The 24,272-nt window shown below is 45.0% G+C and overlaps 2 protein-coding genes across 2 annotated transcripts in view; both read left to right on the top strand.

The window, feature by feature from the left end:
* Positions 1-9,280, top strand: part of LOC139367798 (CXXC-type zinc finger protein 1-like) — a 42,579-nt gene extending 33,299 nt beyond the window's left edge. The window contains exons 13-15 of the mRNA XM_071106133.1: positions 1,416-1,568; positions 2,557-2,699; positions 8,968-9,280. Coding sequence (XP_070962234.1) covers positions 1,416-1,568; positions 2,557-2,699; positions 8,968-8,983 — 312 coding nt within the window. The 3' untranslated portion in view covers positions 8,984-9,280. The remainder of the gene's footprint in view (positions 1-1,415; positions 1,569-2,556; positions 2,700-8,967) is intronic.
* Positions 9,281-17,464: 8,184 nt separating this feature from the next.
* The window catches only part of LOC139369011 (plexin-B3-like), a 279,425-nt gene continuing 272,617 nt past the window's right edge, over positions 17,465-24,272 (top strand). The window contains exon 1 of the mRNA XM_071108578.1: positions 17,465-17,591. The gene's annotated coding sequence lies outside the window, so the exon portion shown is untranslated. The remainder of the gene's footprint in view (positions 17,592-24,272) is intronic.

Genomic DNA, 24,272 nt, shown 5'->3' on the forward strand with positions numbered 1-24,272 from the left:
AAGGTAGGTTTAGAACCCAAGGTAGGTTTAGACCCTAAGGTAGGTTTAGACCCTAAGGTAGGATTAGACTCCAAGGTAGGTTTAGACCCTAAGGTAGGTTTAGACCCTAAGGTAGGTTTAGAACCCAAGGTAGGTTTAGACTCCAAGGTAGGTTTAGACCCTAAGGTAGGTTTAGACTCCAAGGTAGGTTTAGAACCCAAGGTAGGTTTAGACCCTAAGGTAGGTTTAGACCCCAAGGTAGGTTTAGAACCCAAGGTAGGTTTAGACCCTAAGGTAGGTTTAGAACCCAAGGTAGGTTTAGACCCTAAGGTAGGTTTAGACTCCAAGGTAGATTTAGAACCCAAGGTAGGTTTAGACTCCAAGGTAGGTTTAGAACCCAAGGTAGGTTTAGACCCTAAGGTAGGTTTAGACTCCAAGGTAGGTTTAGAACCCAAGGTAGGTTTAGAACCCAAGGTAGGTTTAGACTCCAAGGTAGGTTTAGACCCTAAGGTAGGTTTAGAACCCAAGGTAGGTTTAGACTCCAAGGTAGGTTTAGACCCTAAGGTAGGTTTAGACCCTAAGGTAGGTTTAGACCCTAAGGTAGGTTTAGACCCTAAGGTAGGTTTAGAACCCAAGGTAGGTTTAGACCCTAAGGTAGGTTTAGACCCTAAGGTAGGTTTAGACCCTAAGGTAGACGTATAACAACCTACACATACCCTTCATAACACATTAATAGCTGTCATAGCAACCCTCAGAGTAAAACCTACTGTAAGAGACTGCAGGTGTTGTGTCCTGAACACTCTAGAGACCACAAGGTAGGTTTAGACTCCTAGGTAGGTTTAGACCCTAAGGTAGGTTTAGACCCTAAGGTAGGTTTAGACCCTAAGGTAGGTTTAGACTCCAAAGTAGGTTTAGACTCCTAGGTAGGTTTAGACTCCTAGGTAGGTTTAGACTCCAAGGTAGGTTTAGACTCCAAAGTAGGTTTAGACTCCTAGGTAGGTTTAGACTCCTAGGTAGGTTTAGACTCCAAAGTAGGTTTAGACTCCTAGGTAGGTTTAGACTCCTAGGCAGGTTTAGACTCCTAGGCAGGTTTAGAACCCAAGGTAGGTTTAGAACCCAAGGTAGGTTTAGACTCCTAGGCAGGTTTAGACTCCTAGGCAGGTTTAGAACCCAAGGTAGGTTTAGAACCCAAGGTAGGTTTAGACTCCAAGGTAGGTTTAGAACCCAAGGTAGGTTTAGAACCCAAGGTAGATTTAGAACCCAAGGTAGGTTTAGAACCCAAGGTAGGTTTCTCTCACCTCATCTATTTATAAGCCTTGATCCTACACAATCTTCATAACAATATACGCCATTTTTATTCAGTTCAATAACACATTATGACTCCACGACCGTTATGTTTCAGTGGTCCCTCCCACCTGAGCCCTGTCTCCTTCCAGGTTACTGTGGACGAGGTGTGTGGCTGTCCCCTGGTGAGAGACGTCTTCCAGCCCACAGGAGAGTACTGCCGGGTGTCGAAGCGCAAGTGTAACAAGCATTACTGCTGGGAGAAACTGAGGAGGGCTGAGGTGGACCTGGAGAGAGTCCGAGTGGTCAGTGTCATAATAATCATATAGCTAGGTTACGTTAAGTCAGTCTCTATGTAGTCCACATTTCAGGCTCTTTTTAGTCATCATGTTAACTGTTTAAGTAAGTAGCCATTCTCTCATATGACTTGTCCTCTCCTTCGTCCCCTCTCCTCTTGTCCTCTCCTTCGTCCCCTCTCCTCTTGTCCTCTCCTTCGCCCCCTCTCCTTCGTCCCCTCTCCTCTTGTCCTCTTCTTCGTCCCCTCTCCTCTTGTCCTCTCCTTCGTCCCCTATCCTCTTGTCCTCTCCTTCGTCCCCTCTCCTTCGTCCCCTCTCCACTTGTCCTCTCCTTCGTCCCCTCTCCTTCGTCCCCTCTCCTTCGTCCCCTCTCCTCTTGTCCTCTCCTTCGTCCCCTCTCCTCTTGTCCTCTCCTTCGTCCCCTCTCCGCTTGTCCTCTCCTTCGTCCCTTCTCCTCTTGTCCTCTCCTTCGTCCCCTCTCCTTCGTCCCCTCTCCACTTGTCCTCTCCTTCGTCCCCTCTCCTTCGTCCCCTCTCCTCTTGTCCTCTCCTTCGTCCCCTCTCCTCTTGTCCTCTCCTTCGTCCCCTCTCCTCTTGTCCTCTCCTTCGTCCCCTCTCCTTCGTCCCCTCTCCACTTGTCCTCTCCTTCGTCCCCTCTCCTTCATCCCCTCTCCTTCGTCCCCTCTCCTTCGTCCCCTCTCCACTTGTCCTCTCCTTCGTCCCCTCTCCTTCGTCCCCTCTCCTCTTGTCCTCTCCTTCGTCCTCTCTCCTCTTGTCCTCTCCTTCGTCCCCTCTCCTTCGTCCCCTCTCCTCTTGTCCTCTCCTTCGTCCCCTCTCCTTCGTCCCCTCTCCTTCGTCCCCTCTCCTCTTGTCCTCTCCTTCGTCCCCTCTCCTCTTGTCCTCTCCTTCGTCCCCTCTCCGCTTGTCCTCTCCTTCGTCCCTTCTCCTCTTGTCCTCTCTTTCGTCCCCTCTTCTTCGTCCCCTCTCCTCTTGTCCAGTGGTACAAGCTGGACGAGCTCTTTGAGCAGGAGAGGAACGTCCGAACAGCCATGACCAATAGAGCAGGTCTCCTGGCCCTCATGCTGCACCAGACCATCCAGCACGACCCTGTTACCACCGACCTCCGCACCGCCAAGGATAGGTAGACCCCCAATCCTCCTGCCCATGACCCTTGAACTATCCCCTGACCACGGACCTCCTATGGTTACTACTGACTTACGTACCGTCAAGGATATGTAGAGGACCGACCCCCCCCCAGATCACGAGCATCTGCATCTCCTCAGGACAGATAGACCCCCCCCCCCCCCCCACAAAACCCTCAACACCACGACCCTGGCGGTGGCCCAGTCACCACAATCCCGACCTCCAAACCCACCTTCAAGGACAGATTGAACCAAGCCGTTACCATGACTACACCTTGACCACCAAGACCCTGTCACCATGACAACCTGTCACCACGACCCGGTAACCTGGACCTCAGCACATCCAAGGGCAGATGCACAGAGGCAGATGCACAGAGGCAGATACAAAAAGACAGACTGACACAGACAGACTTATACAGATAGACTTATACAGATACAGATATACTGCTACAGATAGACAGAGACAAATAGACAGACTTATACAGATACAGATAGACTGATACAGATAGACTGCTACAGATACACAGAGACAAATAGACAGACTTATACAGATACAGACAGACTGATACAGATAGACTGATACAGATAGACTGATACAGATAGACTGATACAGATAGACTGATACTGATACAGATAGACTGATACAGATAGACAGAGACAAATAGACAGACTTATACAGATACAGATAGACTGATACAGATAGACTGCTACAGATAGACTGCTACAGATAGACAGACTTATACAGATACAGATAGACTGATACAGATAGACTGATACAGATACAGATAGACTGATACAGATAGACTGATACAGATACAGATAGACTGATACAGACAGACTGATACAGACAGACTGATACAGACAGACTGATACTGATACAGATAGACTGATACAGATAGACAGAGACAAATAGACAGACTTATACAGATACAGATAGACAGAGACAAATAGACAGACTTTTACAGATACAGATAGACTGATACAGATACAGATAGACTGATACAGACAGACTGATACAGACAGACTGATACAGACAGACTGATACTGATACAGATAGACTGATACAGATAGACAGAGACAAATAGACAGACTTATACAGATACAGATAGACAGAGACAAATAGACAGACTTTTACAGATACAGATAGACTGATACAGATACAGACAGACTGATACAGATAGACTGATACAGATACAGATAGACTGATACAGATACAGATAGACTGATACAGACAGACTGATACAGACAGACTGATACAGACAGACTGATACAGATACAGATAGACTGATACAGATAGACAGAGACAAATATACAGACTTATACAGATACAGATAGACTGATACAGATAGACTGCTACAGATAGACAGAGACAAATAGACAGACTTATACAGATACAGATAGACTGATACTGATACAGATAGACTGCTACAGATAGACAGAGACAAATAGACAGACTTATACAGATACAGATAGACTGATACAGATAGACTGCTACAGATAGACAGACTTATACAGATAGACTGATACAGATAGACTGATACAGACAGACTGATACAGACAGACTGATACTGATACAGATAGACTGATACAGATAGACAGAGACAAATATACAGACTTATACAGATACAGATAGACTGATACAGTTAGACTGCTACAGATAGACAGAGACAAATAGACAGACTTATACAGATACAGATAGACTGATACAGATAGACTGATACAGATAGACTGATACAGATAGACAGAGACAAATAGACAGACTTATACAGATACAGATAGACTGATACAGATAGACTGATACAGACAGACTGATACAGATACAGATAGACTGATACAGATAGACAGAGACAAATATACAGACTTATACAGATACAGATAGACTGCTACAGATAGACAGAGACAAATAGACAGACTTATACAGATACAGATAGACTGATACAGATAGACTGATACAGATACAGATAGACTGATACAGACAGACTGATACAGACAGACTGATACAGACAGACTGATACAGATAGACTGATACAGATACAGATAGACTGATACAGATAGACAGAGACAGATATACAGACTTATACAGATACAGATAGACTGATACAGATAGACTGCTACAGATAGACAGAGACAAATAGACAGACTGATACAGATAGACTGATACAGATACAGATAGACTGATACAGATAGACTGATACAGATAGACTGATACAGATACAGAGACTGATACAGATAGACTGATACAGATACAGATAGACTGATACAGATACAGATAGACTGATACAGATACAGAGACTGATACAGATACAGATAGACTGATACAGATACAGAGACTGATACAGATAGACTGATACAGATACAGATAGACTGATACAGATACAGATAGACTGATACAGAGACTGATACAGATAGACAGAGACAAATAGACAGACTTATACAGATACAGATAGACTGATACAGATAGACTGATACAGATACAGATAGACTGATACAGATAGACTGATACAGATAGACTGATACAGATACAGAGACTGATACAGATAGACTGATACAGATACAGATAGACTGATACAGATAGACTGATACAGATACAGATAGACTGATACAGATACAGATAGACTGATACAGATACAGAGACTGATACAGATAGACTGATACAGATACAGATAGACTGATACAGATACAGATAGACTGATACAGAGACTGATACAGATAGACAGAGACAAATAGACAGACTTATACAGATACAGATAGACTGATACAGATAGACTGATACAGATACAGATAGACTGATACAGATAGACTGATACAGATACAGAGACTGATACAGATAGACTGATACAGATACAGATAGACTGATACAGATAGACTGATACAGATACAGATAGACTGATACAGATACAGATAGACTGATACAGATACAGAGACTGATACAGATAGACTGATACAGATAGACAGAGACAAATAGACAGACTTATACAGATACAGATAGACTGATACAGATAGACTGCTACAGATAGACAGAGACAAATAGACAGACTTATACAGATACAGATAGACTGATACAGATAGACTGATACAGATACAGATAGACTGATACAGACAGACTGATACAGACAGACTGATACAGATACAGATAGACTGATACAGATAGACAGAGACAAATATACAGACTTATACAGATACAGATAGACTGATACAGATAGACTGCTACAGATAGACAGAGACAAATAGACAGACTGATACAGATAGACTGATACAGATACAGATAGACTGATACAGATACAGATAGACTGATACAGATAGACTGATACAGATACAGATAGACTGATACAGATACAGATAGACTGATACAGATAGACTGATACAGATAGACTGATACAGATAGACTGATACAGAGACTGATACAGATAGACAGAGACAAATAGACAGACTTATACAGATACAGATAGACTGATACAGATAGACTGATACAGATACAGATAGACTGATACAGATAGACTGATACAGATACAGAGACTGATACAGATAGACTGATACAGATAGACTGATACAGATAGACAGAGACAAATAGACAGACTTATACAGATACAGATAGACTGATACAGATAGACTGCTACAGATAGACAGAGACAAATAGACAGACTTATACAGATACAGATAGACTGATACAGATAGACTGATACAGATACAGATAGACTGATACAGACAGACTGATACAGATAGACTGATACAGATACAGATAGACTGATACAGATAGACAGAGACAAATATACAGACTTATACAGATACAGATAGACTGATACAGATAGACTGCTACAGATAGACAGAGACAAATAGACAGACTGATACAGATAGACTGATACAGATACAGATAGACTGATACAGATACAGATAGACTGATACAGATAGACTGATACAGATACAGATAGACTGATACAGATACAGATAGACTGATACAGATAGACTGATACAGATAGACTGATACAGATAGACTGATACAGAGACTGATACAGATAGACAGAGACAAATAGACAGACTTATACAGATACAGATAGACTGATACAGATACAGATAGACTGATACAGATAGACTGATACAGAGACTGATACAGATAGACTGATACAGATAGACAGAGACAAATAGACAGACTTATACAGATACAGATAGACTGATACAGATAGACTGCTACAGATAGACAGAGACAAATAGACAGACTTATACAGATACAGATAGACTGATACAGATAGACTGATACAGATACAGACAGACTGATACAGATATACTGATACAGATAGACTGATACAGATACAGATAGACTGATACAGACAGACTGATACAGACAGACTGATACTGATACAGATAGACTGACACTGATAGACAGAGACAAATAGACAGACTTATACAGATACAGATAGACTGATACAGATAGACAGAGACAAATAGACAGACTTTTACAGATACAGATAGACTGATACAGATACAGACAGACTGATACAGATAGACTGATACAGATACAGATAGACTGATACAGATACAGATAGACTGATACAGACAGACTGATACAGACAGACTGATACAGACAGACTGATACAGACAGACTGATACAGATACAGATAGACTGATACAGATAGACAGAGACAAATAGACAGACTTATACAGATACAGATAGACTGATACAGATAGACTGATACAGATACAGACAGACTGATACAGATAGACTGATACAGATAGACTGATACTGATACAGATAGACAGAGACAAATAGACAGACTTATACAGATACAGATAGACTGCTACAGATAGACTGCTACAGATAGACAGACTTATACAGATACAGATAGACTGATACAGATAGACTGATACAGATACAGATAGACTGATACAGATAGACTGATACAGACAGACTGATACAGACAGACTGATACTGATACAGATAGACTGATACAGATAGACAGAGACAAATAGACAGACTTATACAGATACAGATAGACTGATACAGATAGACTGCTACAGATAGACAGAGACAAATAGACAGACTTATACAGATACAGATAGACTGATACAGATACCGATAGACTGATACAGACAGACTGATACAGACAGACTGATACAGATAGACTGATACAGATACAGATAGACTGATACAGATAGACAGAGACAAATATACAGACTTATACAGATACAGATAGACTGATACAGATAGACTGATACAGATACAGACAGACTGATACAGATAGACTGATACAGATACAGATAGACTGATACAGACAGACTGATACAGACAGACTGATACAGACAGACTGATACAGACAGACTGATACAGATACAGATAGACTGATACAGATAGACAGAGACAAATATACAGACTTATACAGATACAGATAGACTGATACAGATAGACTGCTACAGATAGACAGAGACAAATAGACAGACTGATACAGATAGACTGATACAGATAGACTGATACAGATACAGATAGACTGATACAGATAGACTGATACAGATACAGATAGACTGATACAGATACAGATAGACTGATACAGATAGACTGATACAGATAGACTGATACAGATAGACAGAGACAAATAGATAGACTTATACAGATACAGATAGACTGATACAGATAGACTGATACAGATACAGATAGACTGATACAGATAGACTGATACAGATACAGATAGACTGATACAGATAGACTGATACAGATAGACAGAGACAAATAGACAGACTTATACAGATACAGATAGACTGATACAGATAGACTGCTACAGATAGACAGAGACAAATAGACAGACTTATACAGATAGACTGATACAGATAGACTGATACAGATAGACTGATACAGACAGACTGATACAGACAGACTGATACAGACAGACTGATACAGACAGACTGATACAGATAGACTGCCCAGGTTTCCACTTGTCACTGTGAAGCTGATACTGCATTAGGACGGCTTGTGTTTTTATTTCCGATGAGAAGGCTTGAGATACATTATAACACCCATGTATATTATTAAATGACACTGACGTTCACGATGGCTTGTTTTTATACTCACTTTATGCATCGATAACAGATAGGTGATATGATTACAATACAACTAGATTAGAAGGCCTAGACTACTTCAATGCATTGGATACAAAACCAACACTGGCATGTGATTTAAGGAGAACAATATAATTATATGCATGCATATCAAACAGTAATATTTTAAATTAAATGAATAAAGTATTGTAATGTTATTAATGCCTTTGTCTCTCCTTGCAGGGGATTGGACAGATGAACTACAGACCCCAGATGACCAAGACTCAGAACCAGATGACCAAGCCTCAGAACCAGATGACCAAGCCTCAGAACCAGATGACCAAGCCTCAGAACCAGATGAACCAAGCCTCAGAACCAGATGAACCAAGCCTCAGAACCAGATGACCAAGCCTCAGAACCAGATGACCAAGCCTCAGAACCAGATGACCAAGCCTCAGAACCAGATGACCAAGCTTCAGAACCAGATGACCAAGCCTCAGAACCAGATGACCAAGCTTCAGAACCAGATGACCAAGCCTCAGAACCAGAACCGTGTGAAAACGTCAACACTCATTTTGAATAAATATTGACTCATTTATTGGTTTTCCTGTATCTGCATGGATCCTTAGAACACAGTCCATTAGAACACAGTCCATTAGAACACAGTCCATTAGATCACAGTCCATTAGAACACAGTCCATTAGAACACAGTCCATTAGAACACAGTCCATTAGAACACAGTCCATTAGAACACAGTCCATTGGAACACAGTCCATTAGATCACAGTCCATTAGAACACAGTCCATTAGAACACAGTCCATTGGAACACAGTCCATTAGAACACAGTCCAACCAAATGCTTACTTGCAGGTTCCTTCTCAGCAATGAAACAACAATAAGAAAATATAAAAGATAAGAATACGAACACAAAGTAAATGGCTCAGAAGAATAGAATAAACATTTTAGGATCCACTAGTGAGAGACGTCAAGGAGATTCACCATTCACCATTCTAAAGCTTGTTCAGTACGCGAGGGACATTTTAATCATGTCAGCCACAGGTTGTTCCAGCCCATCACTAACACCTCCTTCAACTAATTGTGATCTAAATTGTAGATGATGAATAGTTGAACACTGTGCTGGGCAGGAATACAACCCTGCCCGGTGTGCAGTACACTGGGGCAGAAATCACCCACGTCTGTATTTTAGAAGGAGTTTCGTATGTTACAAGGAGCTGACAATTCTACATGATAGATAATAACATACAGTATGTGGATCTACTTCTAACATAGTGATGCTACACACTGCTGGACAAACTGACAACTCCTAGAATAGTGGGATTTTCCTGACAACTCCCAGGATAGGGTGATTTTCCTGACTAAACTCCTAGGATAGGGTGATTTCCCTGACTAAACTCCTGTGATAGGGTGATTTTCCTGACAAACCTCCTGTGATAGGGTGATTTCCCTGACAACTCCTAGGATAGGGTGATTTTCGTGACTAAACTCCTAGGATAGGGTGATTTCCCTGACTAAACTCCTGTGATAGGGTGATTTTCCTGACAAACCTCCTGTGATAGGGTGATTTTCCTGACAAACCTCCTGTGATAGGGTGATTTTCCTGACAAACCTCCTGTGATAGGGTGATTTTCCTGACAAACCTCCTGTGATAGGGTGGTTTCCCTGACAAACCCCTGTGATAGGATGATTTCCCTGGTGGGCGGGAGATTCCCAAGCAGTTTACATCTGTCTGGGTGATGGGGTGGGATGTGCTTCAATCTGAAGAGTTCAGAGCAGAAACATAAGACCAAAGGGGGAGGAGAAATGAACCTCACTACTCAAATTTCAGTGCTGGTTCAAGTTGCTGAGAACGACAACTAGCTTTGCAATGGTTTTGTGAACAGATTTGCATATTCATAGGCTTGATCAAGTGGTCAGCAATTTACTTTTAATTGATAATTAACTTTAAGTAAACAGGCACTGCATGCATGTATTGACGGATCATGTAAGAATTCACAAATAATTAGCCAGATTGAACAGCTAGCGGCCATGTTGTTTTAAAATGTCTTACCTCCAAACCAGTCGGGCCTGACTGTTTTGTCCTGCCATCTGTCCCTGAAAACACACTTTTAAAAACGATTTGCTGAATTTGTCATTAGCTGGCTAGCAAGTGCACCTATTCAGGATTTAGAAACTGTCTAGGTCTTCACAATTGACACCGCTGATTTTACAATATTTTTTGTTGTTTGTTCAGTCCTCCATTAACTCTGAAGTTTTGGGAATTTTTCCTGTGTCGCAAGGTGTTATGGGATAGCCTCCCCGTCGAAGGGAACAGAAAGTATACACCCAGACTTCATAAAGTACGCTTATAGAACGTCCAGTATTACTTGTTCTTTCGCGTTCGTAGGTTTGGATTCGCAACGTAACAAAAAGCAGTTGTCTTCCAGACTCGCTATACGCTCTAAACAGAACACAAGTTTGAATTTTGGAACGCAGCCTGGATGTAGGGTGAATTTCCCATAGATGCTGATCTTGGGTCAGTTTAGCATTTTCCTCCGCTAAGGATTGGGGGAAGGGAAGCTGATCCTAGATCTGTACCTAGTGGAAACTTTACTCTGTAGCAGAAAGACTTAGAGTAGACCTGCCCGTGACAAAGATCACAAATATATAGTGACTCCGGAGGGGATGGCTGCTGTTTTACCTGCTCCTAAACAACTGTGCTATTTAGTTTTTTTCACATTGTTTGTAACTTATTTTGTACATAATGTTGCTGCTACCGTCTCTTATGACCTAAAAGAGCTTCTGGACGTCAGAACAGAGATTTCTCACCTTGAATTGGATGAAGGCTTTTTCTTTATTGAGTCCGACGCGAAGGATATACTGCTTTGTCCAGACCAAGGCCCAAATGCCTGTCATCAGCATGAAGAAAATATGGAGGAAAAGGGGCAGGAGGGCGGGGTGCCTTGTAAGAATTCCTATTGGCCAACGTTCAATCATTGGAAAACAAACTGGACGATCTACGATTAAGACTATCCTTCCAAACGGGACATTAAAAACTGTAATATCTTATGTTTCACCGAGTCGTGGCTGAACGACAAGACGGATAATATAGAGCTGGATAATATAGAGCTAGATAATATAGAGCTAGATAATATAGAGCTAGCTGGCTTCACCAGATCAACTCTGTCTGTAATGTCTACATGTTTCCAACAGACCACCATCGTCCCTGTGCCCAAGAAAGCAAAGGTAACCTGCCTAAATGATTACCGCCCCATAGCACTCACGTCGGTCGCCATGAAGTGTTTTGAAAGGCTGGTCATGGCTCATATCAACACCATCATCCCAGAAACCCTAGGACCACTCCAATTTGCAAAATGCCCCAACAGATCCACAGATGATGCAATCTCAATCGCACTCCACACTGCCCTTTCCCACCTGGACAAAAGGAACACCTATGTGAGAATGCTATTCATTGGCTACAGCTCAGCGTTCAACACCATAGTGCCTACGAAGCTCATCACTAAGCTAAGGACTCTGGGACTAAACACCTCCCTCTGCAACTGGATCCTGGACTTCCTGATGAGCCGCCCCCAGGTGGTAAGGGGTAGGCAACAACACATCTGCCACGCTGATCCTCAACACAGGGGCTCCTCAGGGGTGCGTGCTTAGTCCACTCCTGTACTCCCTGTTCACCTACAACTGCATGGCCAGGCACGACTCCAACACCATCATTAAGTTTGCTCACGACACAACAGCCTGATCACCGACGATAAAACAGCCTATAGGTCGGAGGTCAGAGGTCAGAGACCTGGCAGTGTGGTACCAGGACAACAACCTCTCTCTCAATGTGAGAAAGACAAAAAAGCTGATCATGGACTACAGGAAAAGGAGGGACGAACAGGCTCCCATTATCATTGACGTGGCTGAAGTGGAGCGGGTTGAGAGTTAACATCACCAACGAACTATCACGGTCCAAACACACCAAGACAGTTGTGAAGAGGGCACGACAACACCTTTTACCCCCTCAGGAGACTGAAAAGATTTGGCATGGGTCCTCAGATCCTCAAAACGTTCTACAGCTGCACCATCGAGAGCATCCTGATCGGTTGCATCACCGCCTGGTATGGCAACTGCTCGGCGTCTGACCGTAAGGCACTACAGAGGGTAGTGCGTACCGCCCAGTACATCACTGAGGCCAAGCTTCCTGACATCCAGGACCTATATAATCGGTGGTGTCAGAGGAAGGCTCCAAAAATTGTCAAAGACTCCAGTCACCCAAGTCATAGACTGTTCCCTCTGCTACCGCACGGCAAGCGGTACCGGAGCGCCATGTCTATGACCAAAAGGCTCCTTAACATCTTCTACTCCCAAGGCATACGGCGGCTGAACAATTAATCCAATGGCCACCCAGACTATTTACATTGATCCCCCCTCCCCCTTTGTTTTTACACTGCTGCTACTCGCTGTTTATTATCTATGCATAGTCACATTACCCCTTTTCCCTGTATATAGCGTTGTTGTTGTTTTATTGTGACTTTTAATTACATTTTTTAAATTCAGTTTATTTAGTCAATCATTTCTTAACTCTATTTCTTGAACTGCATTAATTGGTAAAAGGCTTGTAAGTAAGCATTTCACAGTAAGGTTACCTGTTGTATTTGGTGCATGTGACAAATACAATTTGATTTGCTATAACTACTGCTGTACACATCTTTTCAGTTCATATACTGTCCATACACACCATCATATGTATCATGTTATGGGTATGCTTGTCATCATTAAGGACTGGGGAGTTTTTCAGGATAAAGAAGAAACGTAATGGAGCTAAGCCCACCCACAATCCTAGAGGAAAACCTGGTACAGTCAGCTTTCCACCAGGCGTTAGATATTACTGTACTGATGGAGCTAAGCCCACCCACAATCCTAGAGGAAAACCTGGTACAGTCAGCTTTCCACCAGGCGTTAGATATTACTGTACTGATGGAGCTAAGCCCACCCACAATCCTAGAGGAAAACCTGGTACAGTCAGCTTTCCACCAGGCGTTAGATATTACTGTACTGATGGAGCTAAGCCCACCCACAATCCTAGAGGAAAACCTGGTCCAGTCAGCTTTCCACCAGGCGTTAGATATTACTGTACTGATGGAGCTAAGCCCACCCACAATCCTAGAGGAAAACCTGGTACAGTCAGCTTTCCACCAGGCGTTAGATATTACTGTACTGATGGAGCTAAGCCCACCCACAATCCTAGAGGAAAACCTGGTACAGTCAGCTTTCCACCAGGCGTTAGATATTACTGTACTGATGGAGCTAAGCCCACCCACAATCCTAGAGGAAAACCTGGTACAGTCAGCTTTCCACCAGGCGTTAGATATTACTGTACTGATGGAGCTAAGCCCACCCACAATCCTAGAGGAAAACCTGGTACAGTCAGCTTTCCACCAGGCGTTAGATATTACTGTACTGATGGAGCTAAGCCCACCCACAATCCTAGAGGAAAACCTGGTCCAGTCAGCTTTCCACCAGGCGTTAGATATTACTGTACTGATGGAGCTAAGCCCACCCACAATCCTAGAGGAAAACCTGGTACAGTCAGCTTTCCACCAGGCGTTAGATATTACTGTACTGATGGAGCTAAGCCCACCCACAATCCTAGAGGAAAACCTGGTACAGTCAGCTTTCCACCAGGCGTTAGATATTACTGTACTGATGGAGCTAAGCCCACCCACAATCCTAGAGGAAAACCTGGTCCAGTCAGCTTTCCACCAGGCGTTAGATATTACTGTACTGATGGAGCTAAGCCCACCCACAATCCTAGAGGAAAACCTGGTACAGTCAGCTTTCCACCAGGCGTTAGATATTACTGTACTGATGGAGCTAAGCCCACCCACAATCCTAGAGGAAAACCTGGTACAGTCAGCTTTCCACCAGGCGTTAGATATTACTGTACTGTTAACTAGAAACACAACCAATAAACTTTTATTTGATTTGAAGGTGTATCCTGGTATCACTTTTGAGTGTCAGAGCAAAACAAGATTCTCTGGTCTGATGAAACCAAGATTGAACTCTTTGGCCTGAATACCAAGCGTCACGTCTGGAGGAAACCTGGCACCATCCCTAAGGTGAAGCATGGTGGCAGCATCATGCTGTGGGGATGTTTTTCAGCAGCAGGGACTGGGAGACTAGTTAGGATCAAGGGAAAGATGAACGGAGCAAAGTACAGAGAGATCCTTGATGAAAACTTGCTCCAGAGTGCTCAGGACCTCAGATTGGGGCAAAGGTTCACCTTCCAACAGGACAACGACCCTAAGCACACAGCCAAGACAATGCAGGTGTGGCTTCAGGACAAGTCTCTGAATGTCCTTGAGTGGCCCAGCCAGAGCCCGGACTTGAACCTGATCGAACATCTCTGGAAAGATCTGAAAATAGCTGTGCAGTGACGCTCCCCATCCAACCTGACAGAGCTTGAGAGGATCTGCAGAGAAGAATGGGAGAAACTCCCCAAATACAGGTGTGCCAAGCTTGTAGCGTCGTACCCAAGAATAATCGAGGCTGTAATTGCTGCCAAACGTGCTTCTGTCTGAAAGGGTCTGAAAGATTATGTAAATGTGATATTTCTGTTTTTTTATTTTATAAATTTGCAAACAATTTTAAAACCCTATTTTTTCTTTGTCATTATGGGGTATTGTGTGTAGATTGATGAGGGGGGAATAATACTATTGTAGAATAAGGCTGTAACGTATCAACATTTTTAAAACGGTGTCCAAGTAGGCTAAACATGTAATCACAGATAAGACATTTAACTAGGTTTAGTATAGTCCATTCACTTAGTAACTGCACTCACAGCTTGTAGCTGTATAGTCTGTTTATTAGTGTTGTTGGTCTTGGCTAGTTTAGACTAGAATGTGAAGAATCCTTTCCTGATGCATGGACACAATGGAGGAGCCCGGATCTACATTCCATGGTTGCCGAGGGAGACGAGCCAGAACACAATGCCTCAGTGTTTCAAAGAGAAGTTCCCCAACACTGTTAGAACACATTCTAGTTGATGGTATACCACATGGCCTATAGATGCTGTAAAGAGGTTCATTGAACTTGACCAAAACAATGGAATTGCCATGGAAACACGTGAGGGGAAAGATCCTGAATCTCCCCATTGCCCCCCCAGCAAAATGAGCCAACATTTAGACTATTGTTAAATGGAATCCATTTTTATGTTAAAATGTAGGAACTGGGGTCTACAGTTTGACCCCACTTCTGTCTCTGGCTCCACACCCACCCTGCCCAGACATCTAGATGTGTGAAAGTTAGTGTATAAGCTAATGATCCTTCATCTCTCATATTTCAAAGATGGAAAAAACACACGCATGTTTTTTTGGTTAGTATTATATTTGACCAGATCTAATGTGTTATTTTCTGCCACATTCATTTCACATTTCCACAAACTTCAAAGTGCTTCCTTTCAAATGGTATCAATAATATGAATATCCTTGCTTCAGGTCCTGAGCTAAGGGCAGTTAGATTTGGGTATGTCATTTTAGGTGAAAATTGAAAGAAAGAAAAAGGCTACGATCCTTAATTAATGTAAGAGTTACCAATCAACTGCTTTACAGCTAAAAACGACTGAATACCACCACTGATTTATGGCTATGCTAACCAGCTCATACAAACGGGAGTTAGCATTTAGCAGTCACTTCTTCTAAACCTCAAAAGGGACAACTTCCACATGTTATGCAGCGAAAACAGCCAATTATATCCAAAACGGACTTAAGTGACCGCCTGTTACAATACATTAATCATGACGGATTTTAACGAATATCCTTGTTGAATGTGTGCCAGTCTGGTGGACTCATTTTCCGCTGTTGTCAACATCATAAACCAACCCTGTCTGTATTTTGCCCCATAGTTGCACACGCATCTGTGTTGTTACGTAACATCCCAACCCATCTTTCAGTCACAAGAATTGATGAGTTCTCCCTCACTGCACCTATCTGGAATCCTGGGGATGTCCCTACACTAACCATAAACACAACCCTCACCTTAACAATTGTAAAAGGTCAACTTCAATGTTTAGACACATCCCTAAACCAACCATAACATTAACCATAAACACAACCCTCACCTTAACAATTGTAAAAGGTCAACTTCAATGTTTAGACACATCCCTAAACCAACCATAACATTAACCATAAACACAACCCTCACTTAACAATTGTAAAAGGTCAATTTCAATGTTTAGACACATCCCTAAACCAACCATAACATTAACCATAAACACAACCCTCACTTAACAATTGTAAAAGGTAAATTTCAATGTTTAGACACATCCCTAAACCAACCATAACATTAACCATAAACACAACCCTCACCTTAACAATTGTAAAAGGTCAATTTCAATGTTTAGACACATCCCTAAACCAACCATAACATTAACCATAAACACAACCCTCACCTTAACAATTGTAAAAGGTCAACTTCAATGTTTAGACACATCCCTAAACCAACCATAACATTAACCATAAACACAACCCTCACCTTAACAATTGTAAAAGGTCAACTTCAATGTTTAGGGACGTCCCAAGGATCCAGAATAGCACGGACCCTTTTAAAAACACCCCTGTCCTCTACCACGTGTTGCATTGTGGGTCCTGTCCAACCTCAACTCACCCTAGGAAACTTTTCCTACAGGAGCTCAACCCCGGCAGCTGAAAGCACAGCTACCCACGGAGCTACGTTGTTTTGTGGGCAGGGACTCGACTCGACCCGCTGGCGGTCATTCATCCTATGTAAACACCACACGGACCATCTATGTGGATGAGTTGTATTTCTACAAGCGGATGGTTAACAGAGAGAAGTGTCAGTCTATGAGAGGTAGGTGTTTTCTGTCTACCGGCTGTGGGACATTGATGTGAGTTTAGTTCGTGTGTTGCCCGGTTCCACTAACTTGTTCATGCTGGGCACCTGTAGCATGACACCTGTAGTCATAACATTACAGGGAATTACTAAAACGTCGGAAGTAAGCTTGTGTTGACGTGTGAAAAAGTGTTTCTTTGGACGTGTTTGGCGAAGTTTACATTGATATGTCGGCACTTGCTGCTATGCCGCACACAAAATAGTTCACATTCTTCCAGGTGTTTGCACAGGGAACTTGGCTAACTCACACCCCATACACATCAAACTGAACTAACTAGCATCAAAGACCAGCTCTGGTGTGTTTTAATGCTACGTAGCTAGTATAAAGTGGTCAACTAGCTAGTTCAAAGCTAACTTTGTGTGTGTGAATATGACCAGTTGGTTTTACTCCGCCTGCACACCTGTCAGTGTTTCTGTGTTGTGGGAAAGCTGAAGAGTTCATTACGGGTTCAGCAGCTACGTTAGTTGCTGAACCCCTAATAATGAACCGAGTTGGTGAAACCTTATTCTATTTGTTCTGGTTCATAATTATAGTATTTGTTGGCTTATTATTATTATTATTATTATTATTATTTATTAGTGAAATGGAGATACCTAGTCAGTTGTCCACCTGAAATGTGTCTTCCTCATTTAACCCAACCTCTCTGAATCAAAGAGGTGTGGGGGGCTGCCTTAATCAACATCCACGTCTTCTGTGTTCAGGGGAACAGTGGGTTAACTGCCTTGTTCAGGGGAACAGTGGGTTAACTGCCTTGTTCAGGGGAACAGTGGCTCAGCCAGTTCAGGGGAACAGTGGGTTAACTGCCTTGTTCAGGGGAACAGTGGGTTAACTGCCTTGTTCAGGGGAACAGTGGGTTAACTGCCTTGCTCAGGGGAACAGTGGGTTAACTGCCTTGTTCAGGGGAACAGTGGGTTAACTGCCTTGTTCAGGGGAACAGTGGGTTAACTGCCTTGCTCAGGGGAACAGTGGGTTAACTGCCTTGTTCAGGGGAACAGTGGGTTAACTGCCTTGTTCAGGGGAACAGTGGGTTAACTGCCTTGTTCAGGGGAACAGTGGGTTAACTGCCTTGTTCAGGGGAACAGTGGGTTAACTGCCTTGTTCAGGGGAACAGTGGGTTAACTGCCTTGTTCAGGGGAACAGTGGGTTAACTGCCTTGCTCAGGGGAACAGTGGGTTTAACTGCCTTGCTCAGGGGAACAGTGGGTTTAACTGCCTTGCTCAGGGGAACAGTGGGTTTAACTGCCTTGCTCAGGGGAACAGTGGGTTAAACTGCCTTGTTCAGGGGAACAGTGGGTTAACTGCCTTGCTCAGGGGAACAGTGGGTTAACTGCCTTGTTCAGGGGAACAGTGGGTTAACTGCCTTGTTCAGGGGAACAGTGGGTTAACTGCCTTGTTCAGGGGAACAGTGGGTTAACTGCCTTGCTCAGGGGAACAGTGGGTTTAACTGCCTTGCTCAGGGGAACAGTGGGTTTAACTGCCTTGCTCAGGGGAACAGTGGGTTAAACTGCCTTGCTCAGGGGAACAGTGGGTTAAACTGCCTTGCTCAGGGGAACAGTGGGTTAAACTGCCTTGCTCAGGGGAACAGTGGGTTAAACTGCCTTGCTCAGGGGAACAGTGGGTTAAACTGCCTCGCTCAGGGGAACAGTGGGTTAAACTGCCTCGCTCAGGGGAACAGTGGGTTAAACTGCCTCGCTCAGGGGAACAGTGGGTTAAACTGCCTCGCTCAGGGGAACAGTGGGTTAAACTGCCTCGCTCAGGGGAACAGTGGGTTAGGGTTAGTTAGCTAGGGTTAGTTAACCCTGGTGGTCCTGTTAGCTAACCCTGGTGGTCATGTTAGGTAACCCTGGTGGTCATGTTAGCTAACCCTGGTGGTCCTGTTAGCTAACCCTAACCCTGGTGGTCTTGTTAGCTAACCTTGGTGGTCTTGTTAGCTAACCCTGGTGGTCATGTTAGCTAACCCTAGTGGTCCTGTTAGCTAACCCTAACCTTGGTGGTCCTGTTAGCTAACCCTGGTGGCCCTGTTAGCTAACCCTGGTGGCCCTGTTAGCTAACCCTGGTGTTCCTGTTAGCTAACCCTGGTGGTCCTGTTAGCTAACCCTGGTGATCCTGTTAACCCTGGTGGTCCTGTTAGCTAACCCTTGTGGTCCTGTTAGCTAACCCTGGTGGTTGTGTTAGCTAACCCTAACCCTGGTGGTCCTGTTAGCTAACCCTGGTGGTTCTGTTAGTTAACCCTGGTGGTCCTGTTAGTTAACCCTGGTGGTCGTGTTAGCTAACCCTAACCCTGGTGGTCCTGTTAGTTAACCCTGGTGGTCCTGTTAGCTAACCCTTGTGATCCTGTTAACCCTGGTGGTCCTGTTAGTTAACCCTGGTGGTCGTGTTAGCTAACCCTAACCTTGGTGGTCCTGTTAGTTAACTCTGGTGGTCCTGTTAGCTAACCCTAACCCTGGTGGTCCTGTTAACCCTGGTGGTCCTGTTAGTTAACCCGGTTGGTCTTGTTAGTTAACCCGGGTGGTCCTGTTAGCTAACCCGGGTGGTCCTGTTAGCTAACCCGGGTGGTCCTGTTAGCTAACCCTGGGGGCCATGTTAGCTAACCCTGGTGGTCCTGTTAGCTAACCCTGGTGGTGCTGTTAGCTAACCCTGGTGGTTCCTGTTAGTTAACCCTAACCCTGGTGGTCCTGTTACCCAACCCTGGGGGTCCTGTTAGCATACCCTGGTGGTCCTGTTAGTTAACCCTGGTGGTCCTGTTAGCTAACCCTGGTGGTCCTGTTAGCTAACCCTAACCCTGGTGGTCTTGTTAGCTAACCTTGGTGGTCTTGTTAGCTAACCCTGGTGGTCATGTTAGCTAACCCTAGTGGTCCTGTTAGCTAACCCTAACCTTGGTGGTCCTGTTAGCTAACCCTGGTGGCCCTGTTAGCTAACCCTGGTGGCCCTGTTAGCTAACCCTGGTGGCCCTGTTAGCTAACCCTGGTGTTCCTGTTAGCTAACCCTGGTGGTCCTGTTAGCTAACCCTGGTGATCCTGTTAACCCTGGTGGTCCTGTTAGCTAACCCTTGTGGTCCTGTTAGCTAACCCTGGTGGTTGTGTTAGCTAACCCTAACCCTGGTGGTCCTGTTAGCTAACCCTGGTGGTTCTGTTAGTTAACCCTGGTGGTCCTGTTAGTTAACCCTGGTGGTCGTGTTAGCTAACCCTAACCCTGGTGGTCCTGTTAGTTAACCCTGGTGGTCCTGTTAGCTAACCCTTGTGATCCTGTTAACCCTGGTGGTCCTGTTAGTTAACCCTGGTGGTCGTGTTAGCTAACCCTAACCTTGGTGGTCCTGTTAGTTAACTCTGGTGGTCCTGTTAGCTAACCCTAACCCTGGTGGTCCTGTTAACCCTGGTGGTCCTGTTAGTTAACCCGGTTGGTCTTGTTAGTTAACCCGGGTGGTCCTGTTAGCTAACCCGGGTGGTCCTGTTAGCTAACCCTGGGGGCCATGTTAGCTAACCCTGGTGGTCCTGTTAGCTAACCCTGGTGGTGCTGTTAGCTAACCCTGGTGGTTCCTGTTAGTTAACCCTAACCCTGGTGGTCCTGTTACCCAACCCTGGGGGTCCTGTTAGCATACCCTGGTGGTCCTGTTAGTTAACCCTGGTGGTCCTGTTAGCTAACCCTGGTGGTCCTGTTAGCTAACCCTGGTGGTGCTGTTAGCTAACCCTGGTGGTTCCTGTTAGTTAACCCTAACCCTGGTGGTCCTGTTACCCAACCCTGGGGGTCCTGTTAGCATACCCTGGTGGTCCTGTTAGTTAACCCTGGTGGTCCTGTTAGCTAACCCGGGTGTTCCTGTTAGCTAACCCTGATGGTCCTGTTAGCTAACCCTGGTGGTCCTGTTAGCTTACCCTGGTGGTTCTGTTAGTTAACCCTGGTGGTTCTGTTAGCTAACCCTGGTGGTTCTGTTAGCTAACCCTGGTGGCCCTGTTAGCTAACCCCGATGGCCCTGTTAGCTAACCCTGGTGGTTCTGTTAGCTAACCCTGGTGGCCCTGTTAGCTAACCCCGATGGCCCTGTTAGCTAACCCTGGTGGTTCTGTTAGCTAACCCTGGTGGTTCCTGTTAGTTAACCCCAACCCTGGGGGTCCTTTTACCCAACCCTGGTGGTCCTGTTAGCTAACCCTGGTGGTCTTAACCCTGGTGGTTCCTGTTAGTTAACCCTAACCCTGGTGGTCCTGTTAGCTAACCCTAACCCTGGTGGTCCTGTTAGCTAACCCTGGTGGTCCTGTTAGCTAACCCTGGTGGTCCTGTTAGTTAACCCTGGTGGTCCGGTTAGCTAACCCTGGTGGCCCTGTTAGCTAACCCTGGTGGTCCTGTTAGCTAACCCTGGTGGTTATGTTAGCTAACCCTGGATGTCTTAACCCTGGTGGTCCTGTTAGCTAACCCTGGTGGTCCTGTTAGTTAACCCTGGTGGTCCTGTTAACTAACCCTAACCCTGGTGGCCCTGTTAGCTAACCCCGGCGGCCCTGTTAGCTAACCCCGGTGGCCCTGTTAGCTAACCCTGGTGGCTCTGTTAGCTAACCCTGGTGGTTCCTGTTAGTTAACCCCAACCCTGGGGGTCCTTTTAACCAACCCTGGTGGTCCTGTTAGCTAACCCTGGTGGTCTTAACCCTGGTGGTTCCTGTTAGTTAACCCTAACCCTGGTGGTCCTGTTAGCTAACCCTAACCCTGGTGGTCCTGTTAGCTAACCCTGGTGGTCCTGTTAGCTAACCCTGGTGGTCCTGTTAGCTAATCCTGGTGGTCCTGTTAGTTAACCCTGGTGGTCCAGTTAGCTAACCCTGGTGGTTCTGTTAGCTAACCCTGGTGGTCCTGTTAGTTAACCCTGGTGGTTTTGTTAGGTAACCCTGGTGGTCCTGTTAGTTAACCCTGGTGGTCCGGTTAGCTAACCCTGGTGGTCCGGTTAGCTAACCCTGGTGGTTCTGTTAGCTAACCCTGGTGGTTCCTGTTAGTTAACCCTATCCCTGGTGGTCCTGTTAGCTAACCCTAACCCTGGTGGTCCTATTAGCTAACCCTGGTGGTCCTGTTAGCTAACCCTGGTGGTCCTGTTAGTTAACCCTGGTGGTCCTGTTAGTTAACCCTGGTGGTCCTGTTAGCTAACCCTGGTGGTCCTGTTAGTTAACCCTGGTGGTCCGGTTAGCTAACCCTAACCCTGGTGGTCCTGTTAACCCTGGGGGTCCTGTTAGTTAACCCTGGTGGTCCTGTTAGTTAACCCTGGTGGTCTTGTTAGTTAACCCGGGTGGTCCTGTTAGCTTACCTGGGTGGTCCTGTTAGCTAACCCTGGTGGCCCTGTTAGCTAACCCTGGTGGTCCTGTTAGCTAACCCTGGTGGTTCTGTTAGCTAACCCTGGTGGTTCCTGTTAGTTAACCCTAACCCTGGTGGTCCTGTTACCCAACCCTGGTGGTCCTGTTAACTAACCCTGGATGTCTTAACCCTGGTGGTTCCTGTTAGCTAACCCTGGTGGTCCTGTTAGCTTACCCTGGTGGTCCTGTTAGCTAACCCGGGTGGTCCTGTTAGCTAACCCTGATGGTCCTGTTAGCTAGCCCTGGTGGTCCTTTTAGCTTACCCTGGTGGTTCTGTTAGTTAACCCTGGTGGTTCTGTTAGCTAACCCTGGTGGCCCTGTTAGCTAACCCTGGTGGTTCTGTTAGCTAACCCTGGTGGTTCCTGTTAGTTAACCCCAACCCTGGGGGTCCTTTTACCCAACCCTGGTGGTCCTGTTAGCTAACCCTGGTGGTCCTGTTAGTTAACCCTGGTGGTCCTGTTAGTTAACCCTGGTGGTCCGGTTAGCTAGTCCTGGTGGTCCGGTTAGCTAGTCCTGGTGGTCCGGTTAGTCAACCCTGGTGGTTCTGTTAGCTAGCCCTGGTGGTCCTGTTAGTTAACCCTGGTGGTCCTGTTAGTTAACCCTGGTGGTTCTGTTAGTTAACCCTAACCCTGGTGGTCCTGTTAGTTAACCCTGGTGGTCCTGTTAGTTAACCCTGGTGGTCCTGTTAGTTAACCCTGGTGGTCCTGTTAGCTAGCCCTGGTGGTCCTGTTAGCTATCCCTGGTAGTTCTGTTAGCTAGCCCTGGTGGTTCTGTTAGTTAACCCTGGTGGTTCTGTTAGTTAACCCTGGTGGTTCTGTTAGCTAACCCTGGTGGTTCTGTTAGCTAACCCTGGTGGTTCTGTTAGCTAACCCTGGTGGTCCTGTTAGCTAGCCCTGGTGGTCCTGTTAGCTAGCCCTGGTAGTCCTGTTAGCTAGCCCTGGTGGTCCTGTTAGTCAGCCCTGGTGGTCCTGTTAGCTAGCCCTGGTGGTCCTGTTAGTTAACCCTGGTGGTCCTGTTAGCTAGCCCTGGTGGTTCTGTTAGTTAACCCCAACGTTTAGAATGGGCAAAACGAGTGACCTAAGTGACTGAGCGTGGTATGATCTCTACCAGTAGCAAGCGGAGTGTTGTTTTGGGTCTGTGGCAGTTTGCAGTGCATCCCTCATTTCTCTCAGCCCACAATTCCAGTACACGGTAATGTAGGCTATATGCTTTTCCTTTGTTGTGCTAACATTACATCAAAACATCATTGTCTGTTTCTGGCTGTGTAAATTGTGCTGACGCTGTGTGTGTGTGTGTGAGAGAGAGAGAGAGCCCTTGATC

The sequence above is a fragment of the Oncorhynchus clarkii genome, chromosome 16 (assembly GCF_045791955.1).
Source record: "Oncorhynchus clarkii lewisi isolate Uvic-CL-2024 chromosome 16, UVic_Ocla_1.0, whole genome shotgun sequence".
Lineage (NCBI taxonomy): Eukaryota > Metazoa > Chordata > Actinopteri > Salmoniformes > Salmonidae > Oncorhynchus > Oncorhynchus clarkii.